General features: G+C 43.0%; 1 protein-coding gene across 1 annotated transcript in view; it reads left to right on the plus strand.

Moving 5' to 3' along the window:
* The first annotated feature begins 683 nt into the window (after nt 1–683).
* Nucleotides 684–26,204, plus strand: part of LOC132900851 (dedicator of cytokinesis protein 7-like) — a 151,882-nt gene continuing 126,361 nt past the window's right edge. The window contains exons 1-2 of the mRNA XM_060943181.1: nt 684–875; nt 20,532–20,619. Of these exons, the coding sequence (XP_060799164.1) occupies nt 826–875; nt 20,532–20,619 (138 nt within the window). The 5' untranslated portion in view covers nt 684–825. The remainder of the gene's footprint in view (nt 876–20,531; nt 20,620–26,204) is intronic.

Consider the following 26,204-nt stretch of genomic DNA (forward strand, 5'->3'; position numbering starts at 1 on the left):
TGAGAGAGACAGAAAAAGAGTGTGAGAGAGAGACAGAAAAAGAGAGAGCAAGAGGCAGACAGAAAGAGAGAGACAGACAGGCAGAAAATGACAGCGCAAGAGGCAGACAGAAAGAGAGAGACAGACAGACAGACAGAAAAAGAGAGAGACAGACAGAAAAAGAGAGAGACAGACAGAAAAAGAGAGAGTGACAGAGACAGACAGACAGAAAAAGAGAGAGTGACAGAGACAGACAGACAGAAAAAGAGAGAGTGACAGAGACAGACAGACAGAAAAAGAGAGAGTGACAGAGACAGACAGACAGAAAAAGAGACAGACAGAGACAGACAGACAGAAAAAGAGACAGACAGAAAAAGAGAGAGACAGACAGACAGACAGAAAAAGGGAGAGAGAGAGACAGAAAGAAGAGAGAGAGACAGACAGAAAAAGAGTGAGACACAGACAGAAAGAGTGAGACAGACAGAAAAAGAGTGATCAAGAGGCAGACAGAAAAAGAGTGAGAGCGAGACAGACAGAGAAAAAGAGAGAGCAAGAGGCAGACAGAATGAGAGCGATACAGACAGAAAAAGAAAGAGCGCGAGAGAGCCATGAACAGGCCCAGTGTCTGTGTGGGACTCGATCCTGCTGGCTGAGGTCCAGGGACAGGTGCGTCAGCAGGACCGGTTTGGTGGGAAGGCGGGAGGGCGGTGCTGCTCTGCGGCCGCTAGGAGGATCACTGCGCCCCGCACACTCAAACACAAGGAAGCGATGTCCGAGTAGCTTCTACCGCAGAATAATAACCGGGTTCCGCGAACAGATTCCCAGCAGCGGCTGTGTTCGGGCAGGATGGCCACGCTGACCAGCGAGCGGAGAGCTTTTGCTCACAAGATTAACAGGTCAGTAGAGGCTTCGCGCTAAGCGGCTACCGCAGAACTCATCCCCGTCCGCAGCTCGCCTCCCTTCAACCGCCACCGCTGGAGCAGCCTTTTGTTTATAGACCGCAGAAATGAACTCCAGCACCACTTTTCATTCAGGTTAAGCGGGTTGTTGTTGTTATTAGAAGCGCTGTACTATCACAGTCCAAGCGGCTACTCACTGGGCTGTGATCTTATCTTATTAGTTCCATGGAGTGGAGTGGAGTGTAATGGAGTATTGTGGAGTGGAGTGGAGTGTAATGGAGTAGTGTGGAGTGTAATGGAGTATTGTGGAGTGGAGTATTGTGGAGTGGAGTGTAATGGAGTGGAGTAGTGTGGAGTGTAATGTAATGGAGTATTGTGGAGTGGAGTGTAATGGAGTATTGTGGAGTGGAGTGTAATGGAGTATTGTGGAGTGGAGTGGAGTGTAATGGAGTATTGTGGAGTGGAGTGTAATGTAATGGAGTAGTGTGGAGTGTAATGGAGTATTGTGGAGTGGAGTGGAGTGTAATGGAGTATTGTGGAGTGGAGTGTAATGTAATGGAGTAGTGTGGAGTGGAGTGTAATGGAGTAGTGTGGAGTGGAGTGTAATGTTATGGAGTGTAATGGAGTAGTATGGAGTGGAGTGTAATGGAGTAGTGTGGAGTGTAATGGAGTATTGTGGAGTGGAGTGTAATGGAGTGGAGTAGTGTGGAGTGTAATGGAGTGGAGTATTGTGGAGTGTAATGTAATGGAGTATTGTGGAGAGTGGAGTGTAATGGAGTATTGTGGAGTGTAATGTAATGGAGTATTGTGGAGTGGAGTGTAATGGAGTATTGTGGAGTGTAATGGAGTATTGTGGAGTGTAATGGAGTACTGTGGAGAGTGGAGTATAGTGTGGAGCAGAAGTCATGGCCTAATGGTTAGAGAAGCAGCTTTGGGACCAAAAGGTTGCTGGTTTGAGTCCCTGGACCAGCAGGAATGGCTGCTTGAGCAACGCACCTAACCCAGGCTGCTCTGAGTGTGTTATACTTCACTCATACTTGCCAACTTTTCAAAATTCTCATGGGGGAGAAAAGTGCATAAATGACCTTTTCAATTGGACGAGGGCATGATGCGTGGTTGAAATGATAAAAACAGTGGATTCCAATTAATTGCAAACCATTTGAAATTTATACAGTTAGAGTTTTTGAATTGTTGATATTGTTCTATCAGTTACTATAGGTTATGGGATTCATGTATCAGGCCTGAGAGAGCTCCGAGTGAAACATCTGAAATAATACTCTTGAATTTTAATATAATAACAATGAAAGGGAAGTCTTAAATCAGATTTTTAGCTGAAAAATCTCAGGCCTGAATATTGTATACATACACAGAAAATAACATAAGTGATGCTTTAGAAGAATGTTTATCATTTCTTAAAATAGTCAGAGTGAAAAGTATTATTGGATTGCATCACATGTGTTTTCCTTCTGTAAGCTCATGTAAAAATAAAGAGAACTATAATATCATATATAAATTAAATAAAATTTTAATAAGATTTAACCAGGGGCAGCACGGTGGTGTAGTGGTTAGCGCTGTCGCCTCACAGCAAGAAGGTCCTGGGTTCGAGCCCCGTGGCCGGCGAGGGCCTTTCTGTGTGGAGTTTGCATGTTCTCCCCGTGTCCGCGTGGGTTTCCTCCGGGTGCTCCGGTTTCCCCCACAGTCCAAAGACATGCAGGTTAGGTTAACTGGTGACTCTAAATTGAGCGTAGGTGTGAATGTGAGTGTGAATGGTTGTCTGTGTCTCTGTGTCAGCCCTGTGATGACCTGGCGACTTGTCCAGGGTGTACCCCGCCTTTCGCCCGTAGTCAGCTGGGATAGGCTCCAGCTTGCCTGCGACCCTGTAGAACAGGATAAAGCGGCTACAGATGATGAGATGAGTAACAACTCAGTTAAATAAATACTGCACTGTCTTAGTACTGCTAAAATGCATCTCTCTCACTAAACAGTTTCCAACAGAATTTTTAAAAAGCACTAGAAATCCTGTCGGAATGCATCAGAGGAATTTGCTCATTTGCAAACTTTGACTGAAAGTTTTCAAACAAAATAAAAAAATGGCACTATAAATACTACCATACTATCAAAATATACTCCACAAAGAAATTCACTCAAATGCAAAATTTTAGTCCGACCAAAATACACTCACTAGTAATCTTTCACTTAACCTCAAAACTTGATCAAAATCAATCACTTTCCAGATAATTCACTTGTAAACGTTCGCTTAAAACTTTCAAACATAAATTCAAAATAGCACTATTGCCGCTTTTCCACTACCAACGCGGCTGAGTCGGGCTGAGTCGAGCTGAGTCGGGCTGAGTGGGGCTGTTGGAGTTGCATTTCGACTACAACCGCGCTGAACCGTGCTGGCTGGAAGTGGGTGGACACATTGGGTGGAGTCAGCGAAAGTGGGTGGACGTCACGTGATGTCGTTAGGCGGCGCAAACAGTGACATCAGTGACCTTTTAAGCAGTAGTCTCACGACCCGGATAGTAAACAATAAACATGGAGTCGTTAGTGTTGCTGGTCTTGGTGCTGTGGCTTGTTGTCACTGACAACGCCAACAGATACTGGCAAGAGCGTATAGATGAGGCGAGGCGCATAAGGCTTCAGAAATTCTCGTAATTCTTCTTCCGGGTTTACGGTGTTTACAGATCCCAGCGTGCTCGCGGGGCGTGTGTGGGCATGTGAGGACACTCCTCCTCACCAATCAGTGCACAGGGGAGTGTCTGCTCACGCCCCTAGCCCCACTCGGCTCGGTTTGGCTCTCGTCAGCCCCACTCCAAAACCGTGCGAGTTTTGGGTGCTGAGTAAGGCTGAAGTGAGCCCAGTCGCGCCGCTCTGAGGTAGTCGAAACGCGAGCCGTGTTGGGCTGAAGTGAGCTGAAAAAGGGTAGTGGAAAAGGGCCATAAGACACGACCACACTAAATACAAATACAAATTCAAATACACTCACCAAACAAATTCTCTGTCAAATTCTCAAGTTGTACAGTTTGTTTCTGAAATGGAACGGAAGACTAGTTTAATTTCACACTCAAATGTCCATTATATTCTGATTTAAGGTATCTTTACCTTAAAATGTGTAACTGGCTGGTCGAACATTTGCTTATCCATGGAAATTCATTCTCCCATGCAACCTGGTATTTGCGTTCATGTTTTTGTCGTTTGGTATTGGGTTTAGTGGCCATGATGAATGACTGCTTGTAAAAAATGTCGGACAGCCTGGGTGAATCCTACATTATGGAAGTGACTGTCGTTCTGTTCGTTGATTGGTTAAAAATCGGTTGACGTCAGCAGTGTTTCTCATACGATTCTGATTGGACATAATCGGGAGTGTTTTTAACTTGGCGGTAGGGATTTCCCCAAACCGGGAGATTATCCAGTTTTTAACAAATACGATCAGGAGGCGGGAGACGGAGGCTAAAATCGGGAGCCTTCCGCCGAAATTGGGAGGGTTGGCAAGTATGTTCACTCTGGATAAGAGTGTCTGCTAAATTAGTGTAGTATGGAGTGTATGGGGAAAATTGTAGCGCTATGGTCAGAGCTGACTCAATAAAATCTAACCGTGCGGCACGGTGGTGTAGTGGTTAGCACGGTTGCATCACAGCAAGAAGGTTCTGGGTTTGAGCCCAGCGGCTGGCGAGGGCCTTTCTGTGTGGAGTTTGCATGTTCTCCCCGTGTCTGCGTGGGTTTCCTCCGGGTGCTCTGGTTTCCCCTACAGTCCAAAGACATGCAGTTAGGTTAACGTGGGGCGGCCTTGGGCTGAAGTGCCCTTGAGCAAGGTATCTAACCCCTGACTGCTCCCCGGGTGCTCTAGTGTGGCTGCCCGCTGCTCTGGGTGTGTGTGCGTGTGTTCACTGCTTCAGATGGGTTAAATGCAGAGGAAGAATTTCACCGTGCTTGAAGTGTGCATGTGACAAAGGCTTCTTTCTTCTAATCTTGGCATACACGAGACGTTTCTGACACAAGTGAAGTCTAAAATGGTTTGACTCCTGTTGAATTGTGTTTGACAGGCCAGTGTTCTTTCCTCCACACAAATCAACTTTCATTTAGTCACACAGTTATGACTCGGCTATCGCAGCTCCTGACACAGAACAAGCAAAACAGAGTTCTCTTTTTGCATCGGCTCTAATTTTTATCCAAACCCACCGTCATGTTCTTTACTGCAGACCTTGTCTCGTTTAAGTGCATCACGAAGCAGGATTCGGGGAGTGATTTCCCCCCCCCCTTCTTTTTCTTCTTTCAGCTTCTCTTCTGAGCCTTTTGTCTCCTTCGTATTGCAGCAGAACAGAAACCTGATAAGAGATTAACATCACGCCTAACAGCATGCAGGTGAAGTCAGTGTTCAGACTCAAAAGGAATCTCACTGACATCACCGAGTGTGACCAGGAACAACATTCCGAAATTAGGTGTACCTTTACACTTTACATGGAGCTGAAGGATGTCAGATCAGTGTTTGTTCGATGTTCAGGTTCAGCGGTCTCAAAAGTAGCCGGTCACCGGCGGCAAATCGCTGGCTATGGCTTGTTATGCCGCCGGCTATTGTCAGTCGAGTCACAAAATTTAATATTAAATATTTCTGACAGCAAAAAAAGTTGTGAACGTAAATTACATCCACGATGTCATGTATGTCCGTTGCCGCGTCAACTGTGTTTACATCCTCGACATGAGTGCAGCCATTACTGCCGCCTGTGTTGCCAGATTAGGAGGTTTCCCACCCAATTTGGGTGGTTTTAAGTGCATTTTGGCGAGTTTTGAACATATTTTGGGCTGTAAAACGTCAGCAGTATCTGGCAACATATATTTTTTTACTTAATACAAGAAATTAATGGATGCCAACGTTTTTGCCAAAATGGTATTTTATTTTCCATTGTTTAGGCAGCTTCAGCATCATACTGTGAGATTCTGTTCAAATTGTTTTTTTTCTTCTATGAAGCCTGAGCCATTTATTTTATTAGTTTATAATTATTGTTTAATTTAGTCTTCAGGAGAGACTGCCTGCACACAGTACTAGTATTAATAGTTTTTTTCTTACATGAAAGCTGAGGCATTTATATTCTATTTTAAGGTGACTTCATGTTGTGCTGTGAGGTTCTCTGCACTTTAACTTTTGAGCCAACAGGTGCATTTGGATAAGTAAGCTTCTATTTTTCTGCATTTTTGTAGTCCTGGTAATCTTGTATATTGGTAAAGTTGTTTATAGGACCATTTCTCAGTGTCTGTTTTTTTAATCAATAGTTTTTCAGTAATAACTTAATATTTAACATATAAACAGCCCCCGCGCCTCCCCCATGGCTTGCCCCCATAGTCTCCAAAATTTCTGTGGGAAACACTGGCGTGCGTAACAACGCTAATCAAGCTTAAGCTAGACGACCCGCCTCAAATACCCGTCCCGGGTAAATGTTATCCCAATTTTAGATGGCCTGTTCCAAACCATCCCACCCCATGAAAAATTCGTACTTGCATATCCATCCATCCATCCATCCATCCCTGCATGCTTTGCGTGCATTATGTCAGACATTTTACCATTTTGCACCGTGCTGTAAATTATTTGTACCCTGCTATTCTCCCAAACTTTGAAGCCCCTGCAGGTTAACCTGAAACTTCTTATTGCAGGATAATTGACTTGATTGTTTTGTCCATTTTGTGTTATTTTTTTTCCCCCCTGTGATGCCGAGTTCATTGTTTGAGTGCAGGATACAGGAAAAGGGTGTGCGCTTGTTGCCTTTAGAGGAGGCAAAGTTTCCTTTTTCCTCTTTAAGTAGGGAATGGGTTTTCACCGAACATGCAACATTCCTGCATTCAGAGAGAGGTTTAATGTATTTCTGTATGATTTTAAACACTGGTCTTCGTAAGGACTTCAACAAGTACTGTAAGAGCGATTATGAAGTTTCATATGAATGAAGCCACAACACCATATCCATTTTTTGTACAGTAGTAGCATATGAGTCAGAGTCGCTGCCTCACAGCTCCAGGCTCCCCATTTAGATCCTGAGCTCGGGTTACTGTCTGTGCGCACTCTTATCTCTGTGTTTGCAAGAGTTTCCTCTTACTGTCCAGAAACATGCCGGTCGGTGAATTGGCTATATGCTAAATTACCCCGTGGTGTGAATGAGGGTGTGTGTATGGTGCCCTGTGATGGACTGATGTTCTGTTCAAGGTGGATTCCTGCCTCATACCCAATATTCCCAGATTAGGCTCTGGATCTGCTGAAACTCTGACCAGCATAAAGCTGTGACTGAAGATGAATGAACGAATGATTAGCCTGTGTAAATCGTGAAGAAGAAAAAAATAAAATCAGGAATCTGTGTTGATCATCCATAGTCAGTATATACCCTGTCCACACTAGGGATTTTGTACCGATACGAAACTACTTTCGTACCGCAACACCTGTCCATACTAGCAGCTATACCGGTACTGTATCGGTACGAAACCCACAAATGTATGGGTTTCGTACCGGTACTGTAGCGCTTCGCGTAGTGTGGACAGATAAAGCGGTTCTGTATCGATACAAATATAATGTGCAAAGTCACACACCTCAATCGATGTCTTCGCTGAATAAAATAGTGAAGAACGGAGATTCGTTTGTTTCTTTCTCAACCGCCTCGCACGTTTTATACGATTCGACTGAATAAATGACCACCAGAAATACAGACTGTACACTGACAACAAAAAGCACACACACGTTGTTTCATCCGCCATATTCTCGGAAGGAAGTTACTCGGTAACCACGGAAACATTTTCGCGCACGCGCATTTCAACTACCGTGAAAGAAAACCGCAAACATTTCTCGCTAGTGTGGACAGATGCACTAAACTGTACCGGTATACTTTGTATCGATACAGTTATACCACTTTCGTACCGGTATAAGTGTGAACACAGCATTAATGATTTCTCACACCTCACATGACTGGGCCTGAGCATTATATTGTGATTGTATTCCTGTTCTGCAAACTGTATTTCAGCCAGAGTTTCATTAGCTCAGGAGATCAGTTGCTGGCCAGGCGAAGTGGCGTGACCCCGGGGTCAGTTCCTTCATCTGGTCCACAAGGGTGTGTTACGTTGAATGATTTCCAAAACCTGTGAAAGTTTCGGTGAAGAGGCCCAGATTAACTGACGGGAGAGTGAAGTGGACTGCTTTGTTTATGGGTGGGGGAGTTTGTTGCCATATACAATGAACAGCATGCATATGGAAAGAAAGAATGTCAAAGGGGGAGTCTGGCAGCTGTGTGTATATACACACACACACACACACACACACACACACACACACACACACACAAGTGAGTTAGTGTAAGTGAGCCAGTCTGTGAAGGAGCAGCTGCACACTGTCTTGGACAGCATGAGGAGGACATTGAGGGGACTGGGCCATAAAGGGGGAGAGTTTTGGCATCATGTCTGTTGTCTTTTAGAACGCCAAACAACTCGGAACCCCATAGTTCTGATGTTTTAAAATGATCGTTGTTAGCCGTGTCTGTTACAGTGCAACTCGACTCGACTCGTCTTGCGCCTATTGGTTCATTATAAATTTGTTTAAAGCTGTTCACACTAAGGCCATTATTAAAAAATGTTCTGTTTCCGGTCCACCGGCCGGGTGAGTGCCGTTTGTGCGGTTGAATTTTTTTTTTTTTTTTAACACCGGTTTTTCAACATTTTTTTTCGGGTCCATAAATCTAAAATCGAACTTGACATTTCCGCATTCCCAGGGCTTTCCACTAAGGCTCATACTAGCCAGCCATGACAAATAAGTAGCCAGCCGGGGGGGGGGAGTAAACACAAAATAAACTCCTGTGCACGCAGTTCCCAGGATTAAATGTATTTTCCGCAGACCATTTATTTATTCACTTTACTCAAATACAAAGTAAAATGGCAGTAAATCTTTCTTTTCTTGCGTATTGCATCATGAGGCGTTCCTGGCTTGTAAATCTCTTATTTTCGGTGCATGACGCATTCACGCAACCGAGCATGCTATGAATTAACAACGACAACGGTCTGCAGTGGGGCTACACAATTACACACTCAGCCAACATTTCTCCATTTGTGTATGAAAACACACTCCAACCACTCAGTTTGGTTTCATTTACAACCAGCGGTGTCTTTTGACGCCAGCACATAATTGAACGAGAGAAGACTGGTTTACCGGAGACAAAATAAGCGTCATCTCTGCTTCTGTTCCCTCCGACACACTACTGCCTCCGCCGAGTGCGCGCGCACTCTGAACTGAATCAGCTCTGCGCATGCGCCGTGCGGCACAAAAAAAATGGCAGCCACCATGAAGGAAGCAGATCCGGAGTTTTCAAACATTTGCTTAAGTGTGAAATCGCAAAATGGTATTCTAGCGAACAACAAAATAGTAAAGATTCAGAAAAACAAATCATTCAGTGATCATTTTAATAGTGTAATTTCATCTGAACTAGGCCTAACGCTCGATTTAGAACTACAAAAAGTCCGTGTGTCGGACATTTTAAGTACCTTTGTAAAAGTTTTGCAAATGTTGCAGTCAGCATTTAAAATGCTAACTTAGTTTTTGTACAAGTTTCAGTTGATAAACTGTCATTTTATTAAATGTGTCTGCTTTTGTAATAAAGTACTGAAAGAAAAAGCAAACACAGCATTGCGATTTCTTATCCATCCATATAGTAAAAAAAAAAAAATCCCTCCCTCCCGACTGAAAACTTTTTTGCTCATCCGGTGGACAGGAAACGGATTTTTTTTTTTAAGGATGGCCTAAAGCGTATTCCACAGTGCTTTTAAATTCTCAAGCAGGGTTCCCGCTGGCGCTCATCACACTCGTCATTGACGAACATAATCCATCAGTGATGAAGAGAAAGTTAAGCCCAGCGCACACCTTCCCGATTTCATCAGGGCTTCGTGTGTCGGGCGATCGGTTACGAGTATACGGGCCCGATTTGATCAGTTCAAAATTCCCCGTGCACATTTGCGAGACATCGTACACGTTCAGCCCAAATAGATGGTCACGTGTTCAAGATTTCAAGAGATAGTACACATACAGTGGCATGCAAAAGTTTGGGCACCCTTACTGAAAATGTCTTACTGTGAATAGTTAAGTGAGCAGAAGATGAACTGATCACCAAAAGGCATAAAGGTAAAGACAAGACATTTCTTTTCAGCGTTTTCTGCAAGATTTGTGTATTACTTTTGTTTTGTACAATTGGAGAGTGAAAAAAGAAAAGGAACACCATGCGAAAGTTTGGGCACCCCAATACATTTGAGCTCTCAGGTAACTTTTACCAAGGTTCCAGACCTTAATTAGCTTATTGGGCTGTGGCTTGTTCAAATTCTTCGTTAGGAAAGGTCAGATGATGCAGGATTTCAAAGCTGTATAAATTCTCTGACTCCTCAAACTCAACAGCCATGGGCTCCTCTAAGCAACTCCCTTGCATTCTGAATAATAAAATAATTGATGCTCACAAAGCAGGAGAAGGCTACAAGAACGTAGCAAAGTGTTTTCAGGTAGCCGTTTCCTCAGGTTGTAATGTTATTAAGAAATGGCAGTTAACAGAAACAGTGGAGATCAAGGTGAGGTCTGGAAGATGAAGAAAACTTTCTGAAAGAACTGCTCGTTGGATTGCTAGAAAGGCAAATAAAACCCTGTTTGCCTGCAAAAGGCCTTCAGAAAGCTTTAGCAGACCCTGGAGTGGTGGTGCACTGTTCTACTATGCAGCTACAACTGAACAAATATGACCTTCATGTAGGGCTGCACAATTAATCGAATTTAATCGAAAATCGCGATTTTGGCTGCCACGATTAAATTAAATGAAAATCGCGATTTATTTCCATTTAAAATGCGGGCTCTACTGCATATCTAAGCACTTTTTGACCAGTACTCCGCCAAACCATTAGGGGGCGAACCGACGCATGTAAGGTTTCATTACTCCGCCTAAATAAGCAAGCAAGCCAAGCGTTGCCAGATTGTGCGGTTTTAAGTGCTTTTTGGTGGGTTTTGAACATATTTTGGGCTGGAAAACGTTAGCAGTATCTGGCAACACTGGCCAAGTGCGCAGAGCTTCAGTGCAGCGGTATCTTCTTCAAGGGGTGATAGCGTGAGAGCAGGTAACAGATTGAGGTGAGAGAGAAAAGCTAACTATGTCGGAACAACAGACTATTTAGCACTGGAGGCAATGTTGTGACCTGCCTTCGCTCAAGTTTAAAGCCAGAGCATGTTGATAGGCTGCTCTTTCTAGCTAAAAACTTGTAGGCCTCAGTATAATGCTATGTAATTGTTGCAATTGAGTTTTCAGTTCCTTTATCCGTTGGTAATTTTTTGGATAAATTTCATTTATTTGTCATTTGGAAATCAGAATTTCTCTTTTAAATTTCATTCTGCACTGAAAGCTGTTCATATTGTTTGTTTGAATATAGTGAAATAAAATTTAAGTGATTTCCCTAACATCAAGAATAATCGTGATTAATAATCGCGATTACAATTTTGATCAAGATAATTGTGATTATCATTTTTTCCATAATCGTGCAGCCCTACCTTCATGGGAGAGTCATCTTTCGGATGTGTAGTATTGGACCAGGTGGGTGCTTCTGTGCTCCACCCACCTGGTCCAGTACTACACGTGATTACCATGATATTCAGCGAGATGCATTCTATGCATGCGCAGTAGTGAAAAAACCGACAGCCTGACTCGTACACAATATGATTCGGAATTCTTCGGTAGTTTCCGTCCTGCCGATAAACACCTCGATTAACACAGACACGGCACACGCTTAATATGTGGCAGCTTTAGTTGACGGTGTGTCTGAATCTTCGCTTCATATATATATATATATATATATATATATATATATATATATATATATATAATTTTTTTTTTTTTTTTTTCAACTAGCCAGCCGGGCTGGCTAGTGACAGGAATTACCCACCAAATGACAAATTAAGTCGCCTTGGGCGACCGGACCACCGCGAATTTCGAGCCGTGGAACATCTAAATAAGCCTGATGCGTTTTGGAAACAAGTCCTGTGGACTGATGAAATCAAAATAGAACTTTTTGGCCACAATGTGCAAAGGTATGTTTGGAGAAAAACGGGTGCCAAATTCCAGGAAAAGAACACCTCTCCAACTCTGAAGCATGGGTGTGGATCGATCATGCTTTGGGGTTGTGTTGCAGCCAGTGGCACAGGGCACATTTCATTGGTCGAGGGAAGCATGGCTTCGAATAAATACCAGCAAATTCTGGAAGCAAACATCACACCATCTGTAAAAAAGTTGAAGTTAAAAAGAGGATGGGTCCTACAATAAGACGATGATCCAAAACACACCTCAAAATCTACAATGGAATACCTCAAGAGGCACAAGCTGAAGGTTTTGCCCGGGCCCTCTCAGTCCCCTGACCTAAACATCATTGAAAATCTGTGGATAGATCTCAAAAGAGCAGTGCATGCAAGACAGCCCAAGAAACTTGTAGAACTGGAAGCCTTTTGCAAGGACGAATGTGTGAAAATCCCCCAGGTAAGAACTGAAAGATTATTAGCTGGCTACAAAGTGTTTACAAGCTGTGATACTTGCGAAAGGGGGTGTTACTAGGTTTTAACAATAACCTGTCTGATCTCCTCACCACCTCCACTGGCTCCCCACAAGGCTGTGTGCTTTCTCCGCTGCTCTTCATTCTGTACACTGATGAGTGCAGATCAACGTACCCCAACTGTCACCTGGTTAAGTTTGCTGATGACGCAGTTCTCCTGTCCCTCCTGTCCGGCCCTTCCCTCCATCATGGACCCGCTCTTCAGCAGTTCGTAGAGTGGTGTGACTTTTCCTGCCTGGAGTTGAATGTTAGTAAAACTAAGGAGATGGTGGTGATCTTCTCCAGCAGCCAAAGGGAACTGGCGGCGGCTGTCACCACTATGGTCCACGGTTTTCCGGTCGAGACAGTTGAGGAATATAAATACCTGGGAACCATTCTGGACTGCCAACTGAGGTTCTCTTCCAATACAGAAGGCATCCTGAGGAAGTGCCACCAGAGGATGTACCTACTAAGGAAACTGAACTCTCTTTCTGTCAGTCAGAACATCTTGTTGACATTCTATTATACATTCATTGAAAGTGTTTTAGCTTTTTCTATATGCTGTTGGTATTACTCCATTACTGTACAGGATAGGAACCGCCTGCATAATATTGTCAAGGTGTGTTCCAAGATTATTGGACTTCCTGCTCGCCACCTGAATACTGTGTACGAGCAGCAGGCTAGCGGCCTGGCTCGTCGAATTCTTAAGGACTCGACTCATGCTTTGTTCCCGGCTTTTGAGCAGCTGCCATCTGGTCGCAGGTTCCGCTGTCCGGCCTGTAAGACCCAGAGGAGGAGAGCAACCTTTGTTCCAAGTGTTATTCTCCTCCTGAACTCTAAGAAGTCTAAGACAGTTACAATAACTTAAGTCTTCTGTACAATATTCTAGTGCAATATCACATGTCCTGATGTGCAATATTACAATATCACCTTGTCACTTTAACTACAATGTCACTCTAATCATATTGTCATTTTAGTTTTATCCACGCGTCATTTTATTTATTTGCCATATTTTATCTGCTGCCTTTTTTAAATTTATTTATTTTTTCTTTTACTTTGTTACTGGCAACAGGCCTGCCATTGTATATTGTACATAGTACGCTTTTTTTTTTCCCCCCACCCATTTTTGTGATTTTATTTTCTTGCTCTTTTAATGTACCACTCTTCGCCCTTCTAATTGCCCTTCGGGGATAAATAAAGTTTTGTCTAAGTCTAACCATGCAGGGTGCTCAAACTTTTGCTTCAGGCCCTTTTTCTTCTTTTGTCATTTTGAAAATGTAAAAGATGAAAATAAAAAATTGTTTTTGCTTAAAATATAAAGGGAATGAGTCATCTTTAACTTGATGCCTTTTGGAGATCATTTCATCTTTAGCTTGCTTAACTGTTCACAGCAACAGCAATTTTGACCAGGGGTGCCCAAACTTTTGCATACCACTGTACATACATAGAGAAGTATTAAATTTTGAATATTAGAATCAAAAAGGGTTAATAATCCCAACTAGACAAATCAATAATAAGAATTGATTCTAATTTTTTCAGTCGTTCTTAAAATTCAACTTGTTCCTGGATTCCGGACAAGCGATTTCTGTACCACTGACAATGCTATAATACTTTACCAGGCATTTTTCAAAGCTGACACGATTACAGCCATAGCCTCGTTCCTCTTTTCCCATTTGCTGTAATCAGGTGAACTAATGTCATAAAGACAGGTGGACGCTTCCCAAAGTGACACAAGTTGTGCTTTCCGGTCTGCAGTCCACGTGTGATTGTCGCAAGTCGCCATTTTGCCTTATTTACCCCATGTGATCAATCCTGCCACTCCAATTGGCTGTTTAAAATTATCGTAACCGATGAGATTGTAGTAACAATGCACACACTACCGATCAGGCTTTTAGGCAGGATTTTTTTTTAGGGAGTCTAACTTTTTTGCAGGTGTCACTGTATGTGGCGAGGTGTAGCGGCGCGTTGAGCGCCGCTGGCACGAGTGTTTTAGGGGGTTCCGGGGGTACAACAGATTGGTAATACAATATCAACTTTGGGAACACCAAAACAAAATACACTGCAAACTGCGTATATTTTTAATGAATATTATTATTAAAATGGGTATATTTCTGGGATTTTTTGAGCTGGAGTTGCATATTAAGCATGACAAATTAGCTATAAAGCTTTCTGATCGCAGAATACTACATAAATAAAGCTTGTTGTAGCTGTGTTTGTCTCAGTCAGTAGTGCACCTATTGCAATTGCATTACATGTGACAACCAACCCCGAACACAGTGTGACAACCAACCCCGGCTGACCAGTTTTGCTTTCAAAGCCGCTAGCGTCCAAAGATTTAGTATAACCTACTATTTAGTATAGCCTACTAGAAATACTACCCGCCGGCTCGACTACCACACTCTCCACTACGTAGCCTGTAATGTTGGGAAAATCTGCATGAAAATGTGTTATTTACTGTTAAAAGGATTTATTCGGGATAAATAACATGTCAGGTAAGGCCGGTTTTCTATAGACTACATTCCACATTTAGCTGCGGCAATATAGTCTACGGCTATATTGTCTGGATATTTATGCCAGTGTCTCCTAGGCATACATCTTTTCCCCCTCTGCTCTGGGAACGCATATTACAAGTGCTTTGTACACCAAATTTATTTAATAACCCATTTATTTATAACGAGGGCTCTCACAACTTTGAAATTAGTGCAGCCATAGAAACGCGTGTTTCTGTAGCTCTGCGGCGGGTGCCTATATTTTGTACTCTGGGCTCGTGCTGTTGCTATGGTAACCCTGGGCGTCTTCGGGAAAGACAGCTGTCAAAGCGAGACTTCTGAAATTTCCAAAATGGCGGTGTCAACAAAGCTTGTAGATCCTCGGAAAGCTCAGACTCGGCGATTTTTTAACATATTCAGCTAAGTTACCGGACATAACACGGGCGGAAATATCAGGGCGTCTTTAGGGCGTCGTACTAAAAAGTAGGGCGTCCAATTTCTTGTTTTTTTCAGTACAGGGCGTCGAAAAGACGCCCAGACGCCCCTCTATCTAAAAGCCTGCTACCGATTGTGTTGCGTACGAGGAGATTGCGTCTGAAAATATCAAGACCAGTTTCATCTGAACCGATAAAATCGGCTACGAGGTGCCCTCGCACGCATTTACGATTTGCAAGCAATTTAATCGGCCCGACAAAATTGTAAGCGAATCGGGAAGGTGTGCGGTGGGCTTTACTAGCAGTCGTCACCGTGAAGAATGCCACCCTCTTTTCAACCATGTGCTAACGGGAAAGAGGCTGAAATCAAGGCACAGCTTCATACATTCTGTTGAGCCACTGAATAACAGCCCTTGCAACCAGCGACTGTCCCTGTGGACCAAACATCTTGCCCAAGCACCACACAGGGTGTCCATCTAACCCCTGGCTCCAGCGAAGCATGGCCCTTCTGGTCATGTCTTAACTGTATGAGAACTGCTGTAGGCCGCTGCAAAAACCACTCTACTGATGTAGGGATATAGAGAGAATGACGACACCAGCTGCCTGTGTGGAGAGGAGCGGACTATGCAACATCTACTAGTTTGCCCACATCTACCAGATCCCTGCACCCAAGAAGACCTGGAAGTATTGTCCCCCTGTGCGAAACAATGCGTCCAACACTGGATAGGGGCAGTTTAATCTAAAGTTGTTGCGTAGTGACTCAAGAAGAAGGCCGTGACAAATGTATTTGTCATTTTTATCATCATAAGTCGTCTTTTCTAAAAATCCCTCCGTTTGCCGAAATCCAACCCCAGTGAAGAGATGGCGGGAAGCCAGAGTGTAAACAATGAGCACGTGCTTGTGACCAATAAAAACCTCCCACACATAATGACCAAATGAGCTCCAAACTTTTGACCAATCGCAGTGCGTCTTACTCAGCCTGGTGTGGTGGTGTAATCATCTCTGCGTGAACCAAACAATGGCGCAGTCTAACCCTGTGTCCGAAATCACTCCTTACTCATGATATAGTGAGTTTGCCATTTTGTAGTGCTGTCTGAACGTATAGTGAGAATTATTACACCCTATGTAGTGCACTCATAGTATCCCAAAATGCATCACGAAAAGTAGTGTACAACCGATGGTCACTAACCAAGCAATATATCCCTGGGCTCACGCTAGTCGCTCACACGTCCGCAAATTGCGAAGTTTTATTCCAATTTGCGAAAAGAAAATCATCTGTATTCGCATTTTATGCGAAAGTCATTTAAAGTTTAAGCAAAATCCATCAAACAATTGCGATTTCTCAAGATAAACAGTACCTTTCGTGTCCATCTTCGATGTTTTGATTTATAACCAATGCCCCCGAGTTTCGAAGCTTCTTATTGGTTGACCGCAAATTACGTCTTCCAATAGCATCAGACCTTACATATAAAATGATCAATTTCCGAGTTGCGCTGATAATGTCGGCAATTCTCGCTCATTAGCGAACAAGATTATAGCGAGGTTTGTTTAAAATAAATTATCCGACTTTACGTATGACAAAAACTTATCTAAAAAGTGAGAACATATTAGAATATTCTGTTAGCTTTCTCAGTTAGGGATAAAAACACGATATAACCATTCTAAAGACGTATTTTCTACATAATATCAACCCTGACAGAACTTTGGAAGAACTCACAGATGAACCAGGATATATCGACCAAGTGTACCTTGTTTTCAGAGCGTTTTGACGCACATGGTTCAAAGTTTTGACTGCAAGTGTTTCATTTGAGAAATTAATGGTGAATATCATTTATATTTGGGTTATGAGATTGAGGCCCACTTTACACGGGGACGGTCTGAAACAAAAACGCAAAAGTCCGTTTTCGTTCTCACTTTTTTTTTCCGCGTCTACACGGCCGTTTTCAAGGAGGAAATCTGCGTCTATACGGTGACGCATAAATGTGTGGAATTCAATTGGATGTGCATGCCAGGCGGCTAGGTGGTGCTGTGAAAGACCTCCGCTATGTCTGCACGCATGCGCAACGTCTTCCGTCTTGTCTGATCTGCACATCTGCGCCGCGAAAACTTTGACTACTCTGGCTATGGTAAGTAAGAAAGTAAGTAAAAAAGTAAGAGCATACTATACCCGCCTCTGTTCATTAACGGTATATGTGCAGATTCGGTATAGATGTTCGAAGGACTCCTGGACGTTTATTAAAGCTGCCAGAGCAGCTTGAAGGTCCGTTGGATCGATGTAATCAGACATGCTCTTACTTTTTTACTTACTTTCTTACTTCCCGGGCTGGCATGTACAGTGTATGACATATGTATGACGTAAACGCGTACCTGACGTGAGCAGATCCGAGCAGAGTTTCTCGTATTGGGTAGTTTAGACGGATATGCAACGGGGGCTGTTTTTAACTTATCCACTCTGGAAGGCGTTTTCAATTTTTTCCGTTTTTCAGCCTCGGAAACGCCGTCCCCGTGTAGACGAAAGGCACTTCCGATAAAATATTTAGTCGTTTTTACCCGACAGCGGCCTCGTGTAAACGGGCCCTAATTTATAAGAAACAACCATTGATTTTAACTCCCTGAGCTCCCTTCATCCTACCCATAAAGACCCCCCCCCAAACGCAGACACACACACACACACACACACACACACGGATCCCAATTATACACCCACACAATCCCAATCACACACATACATCTCAATCATGAACACACACACGCACACGAGGCAATACCAGTGGTTGAGATGTTAAAATAGAATTTTGAAAAAAATAAAATAAAAAATAAAATTAATATATTAGCAAGGCGGGGCGGCACGGTGGTGTAGTGGTTAGCGCCGTCGCCTCACAGCAAGAAGGTCTGGGTTCGAGCCCCGTGCCCGACGAGGGCCTTTCTGTGCGGAGTTTGCATGTTCTCCCCATGTCCGCGTGGGTTTCCTCCGGGTGCTCCGGTTTCCCCCACAGTCCAAAGACATGCAGGTTAGGTTAACTGGTGACTCTAAATTGACCGTAGGTGTGAATGTGAGTGTGAATGGTTGTCTGTGTCTATGTGTCAGCCCTGTGATGACCTGGCGACCTGTCCAGGGTGTACCCCGCCTTTCGCCCGTAGTCAGCTGGGATAGGCTCCAGCTCGCCTGCGACCCTGTAGAACAGGATAAAGCGGCTACAGATGATGAGATGAGATATTAGCAAGGCCAGCCACTGATGTTGGCCAGGTCCGACACTGATGTTGGCCAGGCCAACTTGGCCAGTTCAAATTTATACGTGACCTTGGGTTACCATGGACCTCTAAATGGCCTCTAACTCCCAAACCATGGCAGATGAAGCTTAAGTTTGTATGAGCAGTTAATATGAAACCAGCATTTTCCTGAACATAGCATACATGACCTCGGGGGACCTTGAAAGGTCAGACTCGAGGTCGCTCAACTTGAATTGCCTATAACTCCCAAACCATGGCAGATAGAGCTCAAATTTGTATAGGCCACTAATATAAAGTGATATATCACCTTTCCATTGAACATAGTTTATATGACTCTGTAAGGTTGCTCAACCTTGAATATTGTACACTGTGTGCACAATTATTAGGCAAGTTGTATTCCTGATGATTAATTTTATCGTTGAACAAATACAGTGCTCTCAGTCAATCCAAATTGTTAATAAACCTAAAACCAGAATGATTAACAAAGGAAAGGGGAGTTTAGGCCTTCTCAGGGGAATATACAAGTGTGCAGAATTATTAGGCAACATTTAGTGTGCAGAATTATTATGCAACTAAATGAAAAGCTTAAAGTTTCCCATTTTAATTTTCAGTGTAACAAATAAACAACTCAGAATTAACAAATAAACACTTCTAGCATTTCAAAAATATTCAGTGACCAATATAGCCACCCTTCTTTTCAATAACTGCCATGAGCCTTCCATCCAGTCTGTTAGTTTTTTGATTTGTTGACGATCAACTTTTTGTGCAGGAGCAACCACAGCCTCCCAAATGCTATTCAGAGAGGTGTATTGTCTTCCCTCGCTGTAAATCTCATGCTTAAGAAGGGGCCACAAGTACTCAATAGGGTTTAAGTCAGGTGAGGAAGGGGGCCATGTCATTACTTTGTCATCTTTAAGGCCTTTGTGGGCTCGCCAAGCAGTGGAGTACTAGGGTGCATGTGATGGTGCATTGTTCTGCATAACAATCATGGCCTTCTTGAATGATGCAGACTTCTTCCCATACCACTGCTTGAAGAATGTATCTTTTAGAAACTGGCAGTAGGTTTGGGAGTTGATGTTAAGTCCATCTTCAACCTGAAATGGTCAAACTAGCTCATCCTTAATAATAGCAGCCCATGCCATTACCCCTCCACCACCTTCTGCGCGCTTCGGCAGCGCATTGATATGGAGCTCAGATATCAATGCGCTGCCGAAGCGCGCAGAAGGTGTTAGTACGCCTATCATTATAGTGCGAACTTTCCATAGCATAGAAAATCGCTACGTTTCAATTTGTGTAACTGAACTTGTTTCATGTCACTGGTCATATAAACCTATGTAAACAGGAAAAACGCGGAAGAGTTTGGTCGCATCTAACTACAGCCCCAAAAAATACCATTGGCCATACTGAGCCTAGCTACATTGCTAACAGGAGTGACGGCGCGTTTGACTGACTGGGAGGTCGCGCAAAGCTCGGAGAGGTACGGAGCAGCTCGTCTCAATTCAGATAAGAGCATATTTCATTATGGAAGTACGGTGGACTGTTCCTTTAATGTGCTTATTGTTTCTACCATAACAACTGAAAGAGTTGGATAGAAGAAGCTCCAAATAAACACAATTTAAAAAAAAAAAAGAAGCTTATAGTTGTTAATATGGTACATTTTCTGTGAGATGTTTATGTGGCATTTTTGGAACGAGTCTCCAGTGTCTGTGGTTTGTAACGGAGGATGGCTGTTTCTTTAAGGTGTGTTTTTGGTAATATGATAAGCGCCTTTTTTTTTTTTTCTTTCAAAACTGCAGTAACATTCAACATAAGTTTGACAAGTTGTTCATTAATAAATAAAATAAATGTTTGCATTGGCAAATTGCTGTGGGATAATATTCTCTCTCTCTCTCTCTCTCTCTCTCTCTCTCTCTCTCTCTCTCTCTCTCTCTCAGGACGGTAGCTGCAGAGGTCAGGAAGCAGGTATCTCGGGAGTATGCCTCTCCTCAGCTCTCCAAAAAACGAAGTGGAACCCATCAGTCGGTGAGCAATCGCACGTTTCTAGTGAACCGTACGACATGGACAGGATCCCATCATATAATCCTGTAATCTTTAGTGAAAATACAGAGAAGTTTGAGTGCAAATTTTGGGGCTGAATCTGAAATATCATACCACACTATTCAAGTAGGGCACTAGATAGGGTGTATAAGCGACCACGGGAATTCTGTTACTTTCTATCAGTTAAACTGTGGCAGCAAGGGTGTGGTCGAGCGCCAGTCTGTGAATGGAGGGCGAGGCCAGAGAAGGTGAGTGGCAAAATGATCACACCTGTGTCTGATTAATGCGTGTGGGTGCGTGCATGTGTCTCTTGCAGTGACATCTGACGGTTAATAAAGAGAGAGGAAGCGGAGAGGAGGAGAGATTTTGTGCGGAGCAGAATTGTGTGCGCATGTGTGAGTGTCGTGAAGTTGAAAAGCTTAAACAATAAAACGTGCAGAATCGAGTAACCCGCCTGTCCCAGTGCTTCAGTGTCCCACCACCCTTAAAGAAAGTGTTATGGTGATGATACACGGGGCAACTTTTTGGGCAATGTTGCCGAGCAATGTTGCTGGGCAATTGCGTTTTGACTCTTTTCTATTGAGATTGGGCAACATTGCTTCTTTCTGAATGGTTTTGATAATCTCTGGCAACTTTTTGAGATAAGCCAATCAGAACGCGAGTATCGAGTCATGTGACCTCCGGTGAGGTTCGGATCAGAAATTTCAAACAAATATGGCGGCCGCTCAGTGTCAGTGGAGTGAAGAGATGGAGAGACTCCTCATCTGTTTTTACGCCGGTAAGTTGTTATTTTAATATTCTATATGGAGGAATTTACCTCACCAAAGCTCTAAAAAACAACAGACAGCTCGATTAAATGGTCACAGCAAAAATTAAGACATCAATTTTTTTTTAGCTAACTGTAAACTGCCGTAGCTAACTGTTGTTGCCCTGAAAAGTTGCCCTGTGTCTCACCTAGTTGCCCGTTGCCAGCAACATTGCTCGGCAACATTGCCCAAAAAGTTGCCCCGTGTATCATCACCATTACACTCCTTCCCTGGCCTCGTCCTCCATTCACAAACTAGCACTCAACTGTGCCCCTGCTGCTACATAAACCTTTTTTCCTTCTGAAAAACAAATTTCATACGAGTAAATTGGATAAACTCGTTCAAGATTTATATGCTGAAATAAAAAGCAACCACAGAACATGTTTTCCGATCAAATATTTTCAACATTTCCGGGATTAGATACTATATGAGGATTCCCAAGTGAACCAATATGTCAAAAACATACTGCGATATGTATCTTTTACAAATTGCACCGCAGTGTATTGGTATACCGATAATACCATGCACCACGACATCGAATTGTGTAGTGTTGTGTATTTCGCGTCAGTAAATTACTGCATTGTTGTGTGGCAGTGAAACCAGTAATAAGATGCGCATCGCAGTTATGAATACAGATTTATTCCTTTCTTTGACACCGCATGCCATGCGCCAGAAACAACACCACTACATTTATTATGGTGTGACTCTGCTGGGTGCCTGATGGACAGCAGTGAACCAGCGCTTTCACTTTACATCGTTATTTCCAGCTGGCTGAAAGGCCTGAAGGGGGATTATGTCATGGCGATTTCTGTCTGTCTGTCTGTCCATCCGTCCGTCCATCCTGGGAAGGGTGCTCACCACGGGCGATTGCTCTAAGACAACGAGGGAGGCTCAGCCTCCTCTAAAAATTCTGGATCTGAAATAGCAATGTTATAAGTTATAACATTGCTATTTCAGATCCAGAATCATATAAATATATGTGCTCAACCCAACTACAGTGCAAAATCATTCCGTTATAACTTTCCCCAGTTCGCCTAATGTGCGCGTGAGTTTTTCCCCCTCGTGACAGCGTGGTGCAGCCCAGCCTCAGTGGACTTCAATGGCATTTGGGAGCGCTGCGCTTTTCAATCTCAAAATGCAAGACGGTTATTGGACAAATACTGCGAAAATGCCTGCCTACGGACTCCGAGCCTCACAGTGGGAGGGACATGGCAGTTTCCGCGAGGAGACTGGTGATTGGTGAAAGCGGACGGATATTTTCATTGATTGACAGCTCGTTTCAACTATAGACAGGCAGCGGTGAATTTCAGTTCAGTCCCATGCGGATTCGCAAGTGCTGTGGTGTATTGTAAGAGATCAGCTTACATTTCGATTTCATTCATTACATACGGTTTCTACCAGCTTTTTTAGTTTGTATATATTTTCATTGTAAATAAAGTGTAAATATAGTGTTGTCAAGTTTGCTATCTTAGTTCCAGAAATGTCGTTTATTTGAGTGACTGAACTTGAGGGGGCTAGTCAGCTAGCAAGAAAGCTGCGCACGGATGCCAAGCATTGCTGATTTAATTTTGGCGAAGCCATTTGCCAGTCTTCCTTTCGAGGAAAAAATTAAAATTAAAGAGCAGGGTAGACCAACGCCTCAAATTGACTTGGTGAAAAAGGTAGGGAATAATACTCGTTCCTTTCAGCTCTCCTGGTGCGAGAAAGTGAATTGGCTAACAGCAAGTGACCCACATCAACAACAGTAAATAGGCTATTTTAGCAATATGTCATGGATGGACCAAAAATATAGAATCTATTTAAAATGTTTATGCTGAGTATATTATATTGGAATATATGTTTTTCTGGATATGAATTAAACACAGCTACAATTTGGAAAACATTTTTAAACAAAAACACAGCCGAGAACATTTCACACTACAGACCTGGATTAAAAGTGAAGGGTTATCAAAATTGTCAATAAAACATTTCTCAGTCAAAATAAGTAAAATATAGGGAAAGTGTGCTTGAATGAAATGTGTGGCACCCAGCTCTATGTTTGGCTCCCCAAGGTCAGTGCTTGTGCCTATTCCAGAACACTCTGCTGTTACTGCTGAGGTTCCTGACAAAGAGCTGCTTTCAATAATGATCAATTTTTAAACAACATGCCACAATTTTAAAATATAAAATGTTAAAATATACCCCCCCCAACACCACCATCATGTATATTGGACAGTAGGCTAATGGGGCAAAAGAACCTGTTATTTCAGTTTGTGACCCTGCCAACAATCAGTCAGATCAGAGGCAAGAGTATGGGCAAAATTGATGTGTTTTTTCTTTTAAAATCTGGAAATATCGTAACCGACCAGCCTCCCCTGTTTGAAAGACTACCAGCCACCACTGGTGCTCACCTTCTGAAATCAACTCCTCAAAATTTTTGGAGGAATTTCATGAAACTTGACAGGATTCTTTGTTACATGTTGATAATACGCATATTGTAATTTTGTTCAATTCGGTCATGTTTTACCAGAGTTACAGCCCTTGATTAACAAAATTATAATTTGACAATTTTATGAGAGTTTGTTTTCCTTCTGAAATCAACTTCTCTCACAATTTTTATCCCCCACTGGCTGAAAGGCCTGAAGGGGGATTATGTCATGGTGATGTCTGTCCGTCCCAGGAAGGGTACTCGCCTTCTGAAATCAACTCCTCTCACAGTTTTTGAAGGAATTTCACAAAACTTGACAGGATTCTCTATGTCGGTAATACGCATATTGTAATTTCATTCAATTCAGTCGCATTTTACCAGAGTTCTGGCATAGCGGGGGATATTGTGCTCTCGGAGCACTCTTGTTACTATATAGTTACCATCGAATATCAAACTTGATACATTAAAAAGTTGTCTGGTTGTATCTTCCACGTCGATGTGTTTTGGAGCTCGGAACGTGCAGCAACAGACTGCAAAGAGCACAATAGTGCCATTAGGACTAATTGCCATGCACCTGTTCCTGATTAGAGCACAGTCACAGCGCATACATATCAGGACTCTCAGTAACACACAGACTTTGAAGTATACGCTGTCTACCATGTGTCTGACATTACTAAGCCTTGTATTTTGTATCGCTTTTCTGGTTTTGACCCTGTTTGTGTTTTTTGGACTGTGAGTATTGTACCTCTGATATCCTCTCTATGCCTCGCTTGACCACTGCCTGTTTTTCGACTCTGACTTTGTTTGTGTTTTGTATCTGTTTGCTAGCGCTCTTTCAGTAAAACCCTTTTTGCACTTACATTCATCTCCTGCCCTTACATGACAGAAACTGTTAACTGTCCAACAAGCTAGTGGACTAATAAAACTGTTTTAACTCGTGTTATATGAAACTGTCGTGAATATTTTCTGTAAAATGTGTTTGTAAATAATCCAGTGTTTTTGTTTTTTTTATCTAAAAACCAAAAATAAGTGCTGGATAAAAACCAGTCTATCTTATGTAAATAGATACACATTTCCTTGTCCGGTGGTCAAGTGTTTGAGATACATTGCCTCACACTTGCGGTCGGATTCTCTGTGGGGGTAGATGTTCATTGTTCATACGGATGTCACATGGTCAAAAGCCATCAAAAACCGGTTCACCATTTTGACAACGCGTGTCAAGTCAGCAGGAAAACACTGGGAGTGACGTCATCAGTGTGAAATATCGGGAAATACGTCACTCAGATCCATGATGTACTTCGTATGAAAAATGCTAGTTTTTCAACACGAGAAGATAAACTTCATATGCTCAAGCCAGTGTGTGATTTTTCTTATTATATAGACACATTCACAAACAAAAAGTACCCAAATTTATCAAAACAACTCAAGAACAACTTCCGTTTCCGGTTGAGAGTACGCTGTGCGCATTTTGGCTGCTGCTTCTTACCGGAGCTGCTTTTTTTTTTTTTTTCTCCCTTTGCTTTTCTTTTTGTGATTGTATGATTTGATGTTTGTTTTTTGTTTGAGTGTTTTGTCCGCCGGTTGTGGTGTAGCTCCGGACCCAATTTTGGACGGTGGTTAACTTCAGGCCTTGGTCCGTTATGGGTGATGCCTGTGCTCCTCACTATGGACTACAGTGATCTTGTTTCTCTTTTTATCATCAGGGTTGTCCAGCGCTCTGTGTGGCGGTGCGTCTGTGCTTGGTGCGGTGCTCCGAGCGATGTTGCCTGGTGGCATCGCGGTGGCTGTGCAGGCAGTTAGGGACATACCAGTGCTCTGTGCGGCGGTGTTTCTGTGCTCACTTTGTGGATCCATGGCGCGATGTTCCAGTTGATGTTCTATCTAGGTTTTTTTTTTTTTAATAACCATTCCCTGACTCATGAAGGTCAACACACTTCTCCCTCATTTGGTTTATCTGTTTTCTGATCTTTCCCATGTTGATGGATGATTAAGGGAATTTGGCCACTGTGTCACATCATATTTGTTCCCCAGTTAATCAGGAAGTCATGGATTACAGCTTGAAAGTTCCTACACACTCCAATCAACTCAAAAATATACAATTTAAATAGGAAACATGCTTCAGGTACATTGTGTTCACTGTCGTTTCCAGAGGGGCCAGTAAGAGTGGCACGCGTTTTTTCTTGAAAATAATATTCTTGATGAAGGTCCGGGTTCGAGCCCCGTGGCCGGCGAGGGCCTTTCTGTGTGGAGTTTGCATGTTCTCCCCGTGTCTGCGTGGGTTTCCTCCGGGTGCTCCGGTTTCCCCCACAGTCCAAAGACATGCAGGTTAGGTTAACTGGTGACTCTAAATTGACCGT

Source organism: Neoarius graeffei, chromosome 16 (genome assembly GCF_027579695.1).
Source record: "Neoarius graeffei isolate fNeoGra1 chromosome 16, fNeoGra1.pri, whole genome shotgun sequence".
Lineage (NCBI taxonomy): Eukaryota > Metazoa > Chordata > Actinopteri > Siluriformes > Ariidae > Neoarius > Neoarius graeffei.